This window comes from Pipistrellus kuhlii, unplaced genomic scaffold (assembly GCF_014108245.1).
Source record: "Pipistrellus kuhlii isolate mPipKuh1 unplaced genomic scaffold, mPipKuh1.p scaffold_m20_p_17, whole genome shotgun sequence".
NCBI lineage: Eukaryota > Metazoa > Chordata > Mammalia > Chiroptera > Vespertilionidae > Pipistrellus > Pipistrellus kuhlii.
This window is the reverse complement of record NW_023425482.1, coordinates 30382008-30395316: the sequence shown is the minus strand read 5'-3', so window position 1 is coordinate 30395316 and position 13309 is coordinate 30382008. Positions and strand designations below refer to the sequence as shown.

At 62.4% G+C, this 13309-nt stretch overlaps 1 protein-coding gene across 1 annotated transcript in view; it reads right to left on the bottom strand.

Moving 5' to 3' along the window:
* Nucleotides 1–13309, bottom strand: part of ABCC11 (ATP binding cassette subfamily C member 11) — a 32842-nt gene that overhangs the window by 18627 nt on the left and 906 nt on the right. Inside the window, 9 exon segments of the mRNA XM_045582905.1 lie at nt 620–868; nt 3726–3833; nt 5437–5585; nt 6506–6653; nt 7374–7547; nt 8884–9117; nt 9719–9866; nt 11685–11846; nt 12468–12619. Coding sequence (XP_045438861.1) covers nt 620–868; nt 3726–3833; nt 5437–5585; nt 6506–6653; nt 7374–7547; nt 8884–9117; nt 9719–9866; nt 11685–11846; nt 12468–12619 — 1524 coding nt within the window.

Here is a 13309-nt window from a genome sequence, read left to right as displayed (position 1 = left end):
CATTCACACTCATTCATTCACTCATTCACACTCATTCATTCACTCATTCACACTCATTCATTCACTCATTCATTCACTCATTCATTCACTCACTCATTCATTCATTTGCCCACCAAAGGGTCATTTGGGTTTCTCCTATGCGCTAAGCCAGTGGTCAGCAAACTCATTCGTCCACAGAGCCACATAGCTACAGGACAACAATTGAAATTTCTTTGGAGAGCCACGTTTTTAAACTTAAACTATATAGGTAGGTGCATTGTTATTAACTTAATTGGGCACTCCTAAGCTGGCCTTTGTTAAACACTCAAGGGGCCGAAGAGCCGCGTGTGGCTCTCGAGCTGCAGTTTGCTGGCCACTGCGCCGAGCAGTAAGAAAAGACCTCCCGGGAGCCCCCTGCTGGGGGGAGAGGGCCAGTGCTGCAGAGAAGCGAGCAGACACACCAGCAGGGGGTGAGGAGTCAGAAATCGGAGAGTGGGGGCTGGAGCCGTTTGAGATGGATTGTGCTTTAAAGGGAGGTTTGGGGAGGACAGGTTTCAGCCAAGGAAAGGGGGCGGGGGGGGGGGGAGTGCCGGGCCAGGCTCCCAGCCTCAGGCCCGCCCGCCTGGCCGGACCAGGCTACCTTTGCCACCGCCAGGTGGATCCTGTGCAACGCAGGGGCCAGGCTGTCCCCCGTGCCTGCGGGCCCCAGGCCACCTGGCGGGGGCGTCCCCTCGGGAGCGTGTCCGTTGCTGTCTGGCTCCGCGGCCCTGTTGGCCAGCTCGGGGCGGGCCCTCTGCCAGGACAGCGTGGCCTTCTCCAGCACCAGCGCCTTGCTGGGGTCGGTCCCCGCCTGGACGTACAGCACGGGGCTCTCCTGCAGGAAGAACCGCTGCCGGCGAGAGGAGGCGGGCGGGGGGGAGGGGGAAGGGGAGGGGGGAGGGGAGAGGGAGGCGGAGGGCAAGGGGGAGGGGGGGAGGGGGAGAGGGAGGGGGGAGGGCAAGGGGGACGGGGGAGGGGGGAGGGGGTTAGGGAGGAGGGGAGGGGGAGGGGAGGGGGAGGGGGAGGGGGAGGGGGGAGGGAGGGGAAGGGAGGGGGAGGGGGAGGGGGAGGGAGGGGGAGGGAGGGGGAGGGGGGCAGGGAGGGAGATGAGGGGGGGAGGGGGAGAGGGGGGGGGGGGGAGGGGGGGAGGGGGAAGGGACGGAGGGGGGGGGGGGGGGGGGGGGGGGGGGGGCGTCAGGCCAGCAGCCAGGAGGGATGTCCCCCTGCGGCCGGCCCGGGACCGGCCTGTGAGCGAACAGACAGCGAGAGGATGCAGAGCCGCCGTCCACCGGGGGAGGCCGGTTCCCGTTGGGAGGCTCTAAACCGAGGGGTTTCCGGTGTCCACACCCCCGGGCCCTCGTTCCTTTCGGAACGCCCCCCCATTCCTCACGCTCTCTCTCGTTTTACAGTGTCGGCAGCCGGAGCCACGCTGGCCTCGTCGTCGCAGTGACCACAGCTGTGGAGTCACAGAATCGACGTGCCGGTTCTGTTTCACTTATAAGCAGAGAAAGTCAAAGTGGCTCAGCGGTGGAACCTCAACCCCGGACGCAGGAGGTCACGGTTCGATGCCCGGTCGGGGCCCAGGCCCGGGGTGGGCTCCATCCCCAGTGGGGGGCGTGCAGGAGGCCGCCGGTCCCTGAGTCTCTCTCCCCCTCTTTCTGAAGATACGATGTCAGTATGATGGGGAGCCGGGGAGCCCAGGCACCGGCTGTGGGTGCGAGTCACTGTGATTCCGGCCCTTTGGGTGGAGCCTCAGCTTTCCACAGTGAGCGCCTCGTGTTTTATAAAAATAAAACGATATTTTCACAGGGACTGAGAGGAGGGCTATTTCTTCATTGTTTAAAGCAAGGGACCGTGTTTTGTCTCACTGGATGCATGTCCAGGCCAGGGACTCCGGCCTCCTCCGCCGGCCCCTTCACTGTGTGTGTGAGGTGAGCCCCACCCTGTGCCTGTCCATGGTCCTTCCCAACTCATCCCCTGCCTGGCGCGGACTGGGCGCTCCGTGCCCTCCAAGCTCCCGCCCACACCCCCAACCACTGTCCCCCCACCCCCAACCACTGTCCCCCACACCCCCGACCACTCGTCCCCCCACACCCCCAACCCCACTGTCCCCCCCACACCCCCGACCCCACTGTCCCCCCACACCCCCAACCACTGTTCCCCCCACCCCCCACCCACTGTCCCCCCCACCCCCGACCACTGTCCCCCCACCCCCCCACCCCCTGCCCCCCCACACCCCCGACCACTGCCCCCCCCACCCCAACCCACTGTCCCCCCACACCCCAACCACTGTCCCCGCCCACACCCCAACCACTGTCCCCCCCACACCCCCAACCACTGTCCCCCCCACACCCCCAACCACTGTCCCCCCACACCCCCAACCACTGTCCCCCCACCCCCCAACCACTGTCCCCGCCCACCCCCCAACCACTGTCCCCCCACACCCCCAACCACTGTCCCCGCCCACACCCCCAACCACTGTCCCTGCCCACCCCCCAACCACTGTCCCCCCACACCCCCAACCACTGTCCCCCCCACCCCCAACCACTGTCCCCCCACACCCCAACCACTGTCCCCCCACACCCCCAACCACTGTCCCCCCACACCCCCAACCACTGTCCCCCCACACCCCAATCACTGTCCCCCCACACCCCCAACCACTGTTCCCCCCCCACACCAACCACTGTTCCCCCCACACCCCAACCACTGTCCCTGCCACCCCCCAACCACTGTCCCCCACACCCCCAACCACTGTCCCCGCCCACCACCCCAAACCACTGTCCCTGCCCAACCCCCCAACCACTGTCCCCGCCCACCCCCAACCACTGTCCCCCCACACCCCCAACCACTGTCCCCGCCCACCCCCAACCACTGTCCCCCCCACACCCCAACCCACTGTCCCCCCACCCCCCAACCACTGTCCCCCCCACACCCCCAACCACTGTCCCCGCCCCCCCCCCCAACACTGTCCCCGCCACACCCCAACCACTGTCCCTGCCCACCCCCCAACCACTGTCCCCCCACACCCCAAACCACCTGTCCCCGCCCACCCCCAACCACTGTCCCCCAACCCAACCACTGTCCCCCCACACCCCAACCATGTCCCCCCACACCCCCAACCACTGTCCCGCCCACCCCCCAACCACTGTCCCCCCCACACCCCCAACCACTGTCCCCCCCCCACACCAACCACTGTCCCCCCACACCCCAACCACTGTCCCTGCCCACACCCCCAACCACTGTCCCCGCACCACCCCCAACCACTGTCCCCGCCCACACCCCCAACCCACTGTCCCTGCCCACCCCCCAACCTCTGTCCCCGCCCACCCCCAACCACTGTCCCCCCACACCCCAACCACTGTCCCCGCCCACCCCCAACCACTGTCCCCCCACACCCCCAACCACTGTCCCCCCACACCCCCAACCACTGTCCCCCCCACACCCCAACCACTGTCCCCGCCCACCCCCCAACCACTGTCCCCGCCCACACCCCCAACCACTGTCCCCCCACACCCCAACCACTGTCCCCCCACACCCCAACCACTGTCCCACACACCCCCAACCACTGTCCCTGCCCACGCCCCCCGGAACCACTGTCCCGCCCACGCCCCCCAGAACCACTGTCCCGCCTGCAGGAGGATTGCCCAGGGCCTGGAGGCAGGCGAGCGCCCAATGCCAAGGCCGTGCAGCCCACCCTGCCCGCTCACCTTGAACCTCTCGGCCGCAGACTGGGACTCCCTGAGGCCTCTGACCGAGAAGGGCAGGAAGAACACCACCAGCCGCATGGAGTTCCAGATGGCCAGGACCGTGAAGGCCTGGCGGGGCGAGAGAGGTGGTGAGGGCGCCCCTGCCGTCCCTCCCTCCCCGGGCCCGGCCCTGAGCCTGGAGCCACAGCCCTGGACCACAGCCCTGGAGCCACAGCCCACAGGCAGGCCCTGCCCTTGGCAGCGGCCACGCTGGGGTGGGGGAGACGGAAGAAACGGGTCTTATTCGCGTCCCCGCGGCTGAGGCCTCTCCCGCTGTCGCCTCCCAGGGGGGAGAGCGTGACTGGGCGTCGCCAGGAGCCGGAGCCTGGGCCGGGAGGCCGTGGGGAGCACTGGCAGGCAGCGGCGGGCTGTGCTGCTGGCAGCCGGCAGGCGGTGTGGCTGCTGAGGTCACCTTCGTCCCCCTCCTCAGACCGGCTTTCTCTTATTGGGAGCCTCTGCGCGGCGCCCGCCCGGCCCACACCTCGCTCCCGCCCGAGAATGTTCCCTCCCCCCTTCCAATCTCTCTTAAAAATCATTGGGGGGAAAATACCCTCAGGTGTTTTTAAAGTGGACATGATACAGATATAGATAAAGATATAAAGATAAAGATATAGAGATAGATACAGATACAGATATAGATACAGATATAGATATAGATATATAGACATAGGTATAGATATAGATAGATATAGATACAGATACAGATACAGATATACAGACATAAGTATAGATATAGATATAGATATAGATATAGATTTAGATATAGATTTAGATATAGATATATAGACATAGGTATAGATATAGATAGATATAGATACAGATACAGATATAGACATAAGTATAGATATAGATATAGATATAGATATAGATATAGATATAGATACAGATATAGATACAGATATATAGACATAAGTATAGATATAGATTTAGATATAGATATAGATATAGACATAAGTATAGATATAGATATAGATAGATATAGATATAGATATAGATATAGATATAGATATAGATAGATATAGATACAGATATAGATATAGATATAGATATAGATAGATATAGATACAGATATAGATATAGATAGATATAGATATAGATAGATATAGATACAGATATAGATACAGATACAGATACAGATAGATACAGATACAGATACAGATACAGATACAGATACAGATACAGATATAGACTTAGGAACAGTATATGATGCACTCCGATGGGCCTGACTCCGCCCGCTCTGAGCACTGTGTGCCTCACGCCTGGGCCGGCAGAGCAGACTGCTGCAGGAGGGTGGACCCGCCCTCCCCGCTGTGTGCCCCGCCCTCCTCTCCTCAAAGGGCGGGATCCCTGCTCCTGCCCAGGGCGGGGCAGGCCCCACAGGGAGAGACAGACGAAGCTGCGCCTTTCCATTCGACAGTGCTCGGGGCTCACAGAGGAACGCATCTGTCTGGGGTCCCAGCCCCCGGACGACTGTCCCCCCACCGAGGTGTTGGGGTGTCAGTTCTCCCGAGGGTCCGAATGGAGGAAAGCGTGAGCACCCTGAACCCCGGAAGTGGAAACCAATCCTAGCACCTGTTCGCAGCCACCTAAGTCTCTGGGGGGCACAGGCTGGACCAGGACAGGGGAGAAAGCTTCCTGTCGGTGTGGGGGGTCAGAACACCCGGACGCGCACCGTGGACGCCCTGAGCTCCAGCTGCAGGCCCACGTGGGTGAGGAACATCACCAGTGTGGACAGGATGGGGGCCACAAACAGCAGGATGGTGTTCAGGCTCTGGATAAACCCGCTCTTCTCCATCAGCTTCCTCTCCTTCCTCCTCAGGCCTGGGGGGGGCGTGAGAAACCACAGAAGTCAGCCACGGGGACCTTCTGCACAGAACAGTCCGTGGTCAGCCACGGGGACACCCTCCACGGAACACAGAACAGTCCGTGGTCGGCCACGGGGACACCCTTCACGGAACACAGAACAGCCCATGGTCAGCCACGGGGACACCCTCCACGGAACACAGAACAGTCCATGGTCAGCCACGGGGACACCCTCCATGGAACACAGAACAGCCCGTGGTCGGCCACGGGGACACCCTCCACGGAACACAGAACAGTCCATGGTCAGCCACGGGGACACCCTCCACGGAACACAGAACAGTCCGTGGTCAGCCATGGGGACACCCTCCACGGAACACAGAACAGTCCGTGGTCAGCCACGGGGACACCCTCCACGGAACACAGAACAGTCCGTGGTCAGCCATGGGGACACCCTCCACGGAACACAGAACAGTCCGTGGTCAGCCATGGGGACACCCTCCACGGAACACAGAACAGTCCGTGGCCGGCCACGGGGACACCCTCCACGGAACACAGAACAGTCCGTGGCCGGCCACGGGGACACCCTCCACGGAACACAGAACAGTCGGTGGTCAGCCACGGGGACACCCTCCACGGAACACAGAACAGTCCGTGGTCAGCCATGGGGACAGCCACGGGGACACCCTCCACGGAACACAGAACAGTCCGTGGCCGGCCACGGGGACAGCCACGGGGACACCCTCCACGGAACACAGAACAGTCCGTGGTCGGCCATGGGGACACCCTCCACGGAACACAGAACAGTCCGTGGTCGGCCACGGGGACAGCCACGGGGACAGCCCCACAGAACAGAACACCCCGCGGAGCCCAGAGGAAATGCCCAGAGGTGGCGTGGCCCCGGACAGCCACGGGCTCCGCGCAGAAAGCCCGAGCTGTACCTTTGATTATGTTTGTGAACGGCTTCTCCCACGTGTACATTTTAATCAGCCTCATGCAGGTGAGGACCTCGCTGGTCACCCGGATGCGCTGGTCGCTGACCTCCGCGGTGTGCTTCTGTTTCTTCACAATCAGGAGCGTCAGCAGTGCCTGCGGCGGGCGCACGGAGGGCCGTGGGGGTGCGGGCCAGGGCTCCCGGAGGGAAGCGCCAGGTGTGAGCGGGCCGCTGGTTAGCTCTGCACCGAGCGCCCCACGGACACTCAGCTCTAGGCCCCCCCCCCCCAGAGGCTTTCCAACGCGCCCCCTCGAGGGCCTGCCTCACACACCCCGGCGGGGGGGGGGGGCCTTCTCTCCTGGCCGAGCCAGGCTGCGCTGACTAAAAAGAAGTCCGGCCAAAACCGGATGGCTCAGTGGATAGAGCGTCGGCCTGGGGACTGAAAGGTCCCGGGTTCGATTCCGGTCAAGGTCATATACCTTGGTTGTGGGCACATCCCCAGTAGGGGGTGTGCAGGAGGCAGCTGATCAGTGTTTCTAACTCTCTATCCCTCTCTCTTCCTCTCTGTAAAAAAAAAATCAATAAAATATATTTAAAAGAAAGAAAGAAAGAAAGAAAGAAAGAGAAGGAAGTCTGCCTTTGGGGACCCTAAGCCTCTAGCAGCCACAGCCCCTTCCGGGACGGAGGGCGGGGAGCCTCCGCTGCGTCACCTAGGGCACGCATCACCCCAGCACCGCCTCCGTCTGCCCGTTTGTTTTCGCTCCTTGAGCAGCCAGTGTGCGCCCTCCCCCCCCCCCCCCAGCTCCGCGAGGCGACGTGTCCGCTCGGAGGGACCCCATCGCAGAGCCCGGCCCTCCGGGGACCCCCAGCCTTACCATCAGCAGCAAGACCAGGAGGTAGGAGGCCGTGGAGATGAGCGCGGTGGGTCCGAGCGTGAGGTAGGAGCTGATGGTGCAGAACAGCAGCAAGAAGCTGCTCAGGAAGATGAGGGGGGCGTAGTACACGCCTTCGAACAGGTAGTTGACGTCGCTGGTGAAGAAGCTGATGGCCTGAAAGACAGCGGCCCGAGGCTGGGGGTCACCTCCCCCGGAGCCCCAGGGGCTGTGTCTTTGTTTTAATGTCGCGATTAGAGGAAGGGAGAGAGAGAGAGAGAGAGAGAGAGAGAGAGGTGATAGAAATAACAATGATGGGAGAGAGCCGTGGATCGGCTGCCCCCTGCTGGGGATCCAGCCAGTAACCTGGCCATGTGCCCTGACCGGGCACTGAAGCGTGACCTCCTGGTTCATAGGTCGATGCTCAGCCCCTGAGCCACACAGGCCCCGGGGACGTCCGTGCCTTTGAAGGGGGCTCAGAGGAGGGGCAGCCGGAAGCGTGCGCGGGGGGACTGGGGGGTGAGGGGGCGTCAGAGCTGCTCTCCTGAGGGGCAGGGCGCCAGTCTGGGCCCGGAGGACGGTGGGATTTTCAAGGGGCAGGGCGTGGCGGAGGCGGGCATGGCTGGTGCATTGAGGACTGGAGGTCACCCTGCCAGGCAGGTGCAGGGGCCACCGGGGGCTGGAGGGGGGCCTGAGGAGGGGCTGGAGCCAGGCTCCGAGGCGGCTGATCTGAGGGTAAGGAGCCAAAGCAGAGCCGCCTTTTCAACATCTAGATGGCCCTCCATGTAAGTCACCGTGAGCCCAGCAGCGTGGCTCTGGGGCTGGCCCACCTGTGAACCAGGAGGCCAGGGTTCGATTCCCGGTCAGGGCTCCATCCGTGCAGGAGGCAGCCGGCCCATGATTAGCTCTCGTTGTCGATGTTTCTCTCTCTCCTCTCTCTCTCTCCCTCCTTTTCCCTTTTTCTCTGAAATCACTAAAAATACATTTTTTTTTTTTAGAAAAGAAACTTTCTTAAAAAAATAAATAAATAAAAAGTCATCGGTGCTCCTCAAGCCACAGGAAAGCAGGGAGACTGGAGTGAAATGCATAAACCCCCGTGTCCCCCACTACGGCCGCGCAGCCTGTCAGTGCCTGTGGTCCTTCCGCGGCCGGAGAGCGAGGTCAGGGGCCACCCCCTCTCCCCTTCACCCGCCGCGCAGCTGCCCCAGCCTCTGCCGCGAGGGGGCACCCGGGCGTCCGCCCTCCGGCTGCTCTGCCCTGGGGCTGGCCCTGGGCCAGGCTCCTCCCCGCCCTCCTCCCGCCCCAGAGCAGGCCGGTAACTGCTGTGGTGGGCACCCACCTTGACCGCCCCGCACCGACCCCCGACCCGCACCCACCCCGCCCGGCACCCGCCCCGCCCGGCACCCGCCCCGCCCGGCACCCACCCTGCCCCGCCCCGCCCCGCACCCGCCCCGCCCCGCCCCGCCCGGCACCCACCCCGCCCGGCACCCACCCCGCCCCGCCCCGCACCCACCTCGCCCGAGGAGATGTGCGTCAGGGACTTGAACTGCAGCAGCTTCTGGAAGGCCAGGGCGGAGACGGCGGCGCGGCAGCGGACGCCGGAGCGCTGGTTGACGATCCAGCAGGCGCACAGGCTCAGGGACTTGAGGCACTCGCTCAGGAAGAGGGCGAGGCTCAGCCCCACGCCCTGGGCCAGGCTGCCCCGCCGCTCCTGGGAGTGCTCCAGGATCCGGGGGATGATCAGCACCTGGAACACACAGCGTCCGGGCCTCCGGCCTCCTGTCCTTCAGGCGAGGGCCCCGGCTGGGCCGACGCAGGGCCCACCTCCCCCCACACCCCACCCTCCCCCCACACCCCACATCCCCACCTCCCCCCACACCCCACACCCCACCGGCCCACCTCCCCCCACACCCCACCTCCCCCCACACCCCACACCCCACCGGCCCACCTCCCCCCACACCCCACCTCCCCCCACACCCCACATCCCACACCCCACACCCCACACCCCACCGGCCCACCTCCCCCCACACCCCACACCCCACCGGCCCACCTCCCCCCACACCCCACACCTCACACCTCACACCCCACACCCCACACCCCACCGGCCCACCTCCCCCCACACCCCACACCCCACACCCCACCGGCCCACCGCCCCCCACATCCCACATCCCACACCCCACATCCCACCGGCCCACCTCCCCCCACACCCCACACCCCACCTCCCCACACACCCCACACCTCACACCCCACACCCCACACCCCACCAGCCCACCTCCCCCACGCCCGCTCACCGGCCCACCTCCCCCCCACCCCACACCCCACCGGCCCACGGCCCCCACGCCGCTCACCGGCCCCAGCACGCTCATGAGGGCGAAGGAGGCGCCCAGGAACGCGTCCACCAGGGCCCTGGTCCTCTGGAACCGCAGGATCACGCGGAGCACGGACGCCTTGGCCAGCCCCCGCCTGGACACTTCCTCCTCCCACAGCCGGCGGAGCCTGGGGGGGACGGCCGTGGGGCCGTGTAATGACGCGGTGACAGCCATTCCCTAATGAGGCTGAGCACCCGTTTGTATTCGTCTCTCTGATTATTCCCAAAATACGTCTCTACGGCGAGCTGGCCAGATCAAGCTCCCAGGAAGTCCATGTGTTACATTTATCTATGTTCTCTGTTTGTTATGTACTGATGAGGGCCCGATGCACGAAGTGCATGCCAGGGGCTCGGCCCCCGCAGCCTGGGCTTCACCGGAAGGTTGTCCGGAAGGTCGTTTGGCTGTTTGGTCTAATTAGCATATTAGCTCTTTATTGTGTAGGGTTTTTAAAATATATATTTTATTGATTTTTCACAGAGAGGAAGAGAGAGGGATAGAGAGCTAGAAACATCGATGAGAGAGAATCATCAATCAGCTGCCTCCTGCACACCCCCTACTGGGGATGTGCCCGCAACCAAGGTACATGCCCTTGACCGAAATCGAACCCGGGACCTTTCAGTCCGCAGGCCGACGCTCTATCCACTGAGCCACACCGGTCCCGGCTGTGTAGGGTTTTTAGAGAGAGGAAGGAAGGGGAAGAGAGAGAGAAACTTCGTTAAGTGTTGTTTCACTTATCTATGCATTCATCGGTTCGTTCTCGTGTGTGCCCTGGCCGGAGATGGAACCCACAGCCTTGGCGTATAGTGCAGCTCGGGGCCTGAGTGTCAGTGTATGAACCAGCAGGCCATGGCTCCATTTCCCGGTCAGGGCACATGCCCAGATTTCGGGCTGGACTCATAGCATGCAGGAGGCAGCCGATCCATGATTCTTTCCCATCACTGATGCTTCTCTCTCCCTCCCTCTCTCTGAAATCAATAAAAAATATAAATTAAAATAAGAGCCGAAACCGGTTTGGATCAGTGGATAGAGCGTCTGGATGGTCCCAGGTTCGATTCCGGTCAAGGGCATGTACATTGGTTGCGGGCACATCCCCGGTAAGGGGGGTACAAGAGGCAGCTGGTCGATGTTTCCCTCTCATTGACGTTTCTAGCTCTCTCTCCCTCTCCCTTCCTCTCTGTAAAAAATAAAATACATTTTTAAAATAATAATAAAATAAAAGTAAGAAAGCGCTTTCCAACCAGAGGTCGGCCTCTTGCCACAAGGGAAGAGCCCACAGCCCCTGGTTGTCTGAGGAGGATCCACCTCACCTCCTGTGAGCACCTCTGTGACCGTGTGTGTGTGTGTGTGTGTGTGTGTGTGTGTGTGTGTGTCTGTGTGTGTGTGTGTGTCTGTGTGTGTCTGTGTGTGTCTGTGTGTGTCTGTGTGTGTCTGTGTGTGGGGGTGAGTGTGTCTGTGTGTGTGTCTGTGTCTGTGTGTGTCTGTGTGTGTGTCTGTGTGTGTGGGGGGGGTGAGTGTGCGTGTTGTGAGTGTGTGTGTCTGTGTGTGTCTGTGTGTGTGTGTCTGTGTGTGTGGGGGGGTGAGTGTGTGTGTTGTGAGTGTGTGTGTCTGGGTGTGTGTGTCTGTGTGTGTCTGTGTGTGTGTGTGGGGGGGTGAGTGTGTGTGTTGTGAGTGTGTGTCTGTGTGTCTGTGTGTGTCTGTGTGTGTGTGTCTGTGTGTGGGGGGGTGAGTGTGTGTGTTGTGAGTGTGTGTCTGTGTGTGTCTGTGTGTGTCTGTGTGTCTGTGTGTGTGTGTGTGTCTGTGTGTGTGTGTGGGGGGGTGAGTGTGTGTGTTGTGAGTGTGTGTATCTGTGTGTGTCTGTGTGTGTGTGTCTGTGTGTGTGGGGGTGAGTGTGTGTGTTGTGAGTGTGTGTCTGTGTGTGTGTCCCGGCGTGCCCAGCGCGCTGCACCTGCGGGCGTTCCGGTCGGAGGCGTCCTGCGCGGACAGCGGGGGGACGGTGCTCTGGTCCAGGCGCTGCCGGCCGCCTCGGCCCAGGAGGAGTGGGCTGAGCCAGGACGCCGTCAGGTAGGAGAACAGGCCGGCGTCGTCCAGCGGCTGGGGGGACGGACGCCTGGAAGCCACGGGCGAGGAGCCGCCTTAGCGCGGGCTCGGCCGGGGCGGGGCGGGGGGGCGGGAGGGCGGGATGAGGAGGGAGGGAGGGCCCTGCCCGGCCACAGTGCTGCAGCCGAGGCACCGCGAGGCGATCGGGAAACACCAGAAACGGCAAGCGCACCTGTGAGCGGGGGCCCATTCCAAAAGGAAGGAAAGGGCCCGGCCGGCGTGGCTCAGGGCTGGAGCACTGACCTGGGAACCAGGAGGACTCAGTGTGATTCCCGGTCGGGGCACAGGCCCGGGTAGGGGGGCTCGATACTGACAGGGGCGGAGGGAAGCCGTTGAGTTATCTATGAACAGGGTTCCAGTGATTTCTTCTCACAGTCTCTATCTCTTCTTCTCCTCTCTCTCTCTCTCCTCTCTTCTCTCTCTCTCTCTCTCTCTCTCTCTCTCTCCCTCTCCCTCTCCCTCTCTCTCTCTCTCTCTCTCCCTCTCTCTCTCCCCCCCCCCCCTTCCTCTCTGAACTCAGTAAGTGTATTCAGAAGGAAGGAGAGCAGAGCGGTGTGTCCTGGGGAGGCAGTGCGGCCGGGTCCGGGGTGGAGGTGACTGGTCACGGGCAGGCTCTCCTCCCCGGACTCACTTGGGCCTGGGGCGGAAGGGCAGCAGCATCCTCCAGGCGTCCCACTTCCCCGGGGGCGGGGCGGCCGCGCTCCCCGGCGGCTCCGGCTCCGGCTCCAGCTCCGGCTCCCGGGCGTGCGGGCTCCCGGGGCCGTCCTCGGGGGTGTACGTTCTCTGGAGAAAGAAAGGACGAAAGAGCATCTGTTTCAGACCCATAGGTGCCCTCCGGAGCTGGCGCTGGGCCCGGGGGTGGCTCCTTCCCGTCAGCTCCTCAGGGCCCCGGAGTCAGGCAGAGAGACAGACAGAGCAGAACCCCTTTTCTATCCCACCCACTGGCTTTTAGAGAGCGGAAGGGAGGGAGGAGGGGAAGAGAGAGAGAGAGAACCATCGAGGTGAGAGAGACACATCGGTGGGTTGCCTCTCGCTGGGGCCCGGATGGGGGTGGGGATGAACTGGGAACCCAGCTACATGTTTGACTGGGATTTGAACTCGCGACCCCATGGTCTGAGGGCTGACCGCTCTATCCACTGAACAAGACCGGCCAGGGTGACAGGTGGGATCTTTAAAACACGGAAAAGGAGCTCACGGACACAGAACATAGATCAGTGGTTGCCCGAGGCAAAGTGGGCAGGCGGGCAGGTGGGCAAATGGGGGGAGGCCAAAAGGCACAGACGCCCAGCTGCACAGTGGAGAAGTGCTGGGGACGTGGCCAGGCACGTGGGCTACATGTTTGGAGGTCACTGAGAGAGGAGAGCTCACATGTCTCATCACAAGAGAAAGCGATGTGTGACTGCGTGTGCTGACGGGTGTTCACCAGACTGACTGTCACGGTCACGTCACAACACATACAAATGCCAGGTAGTA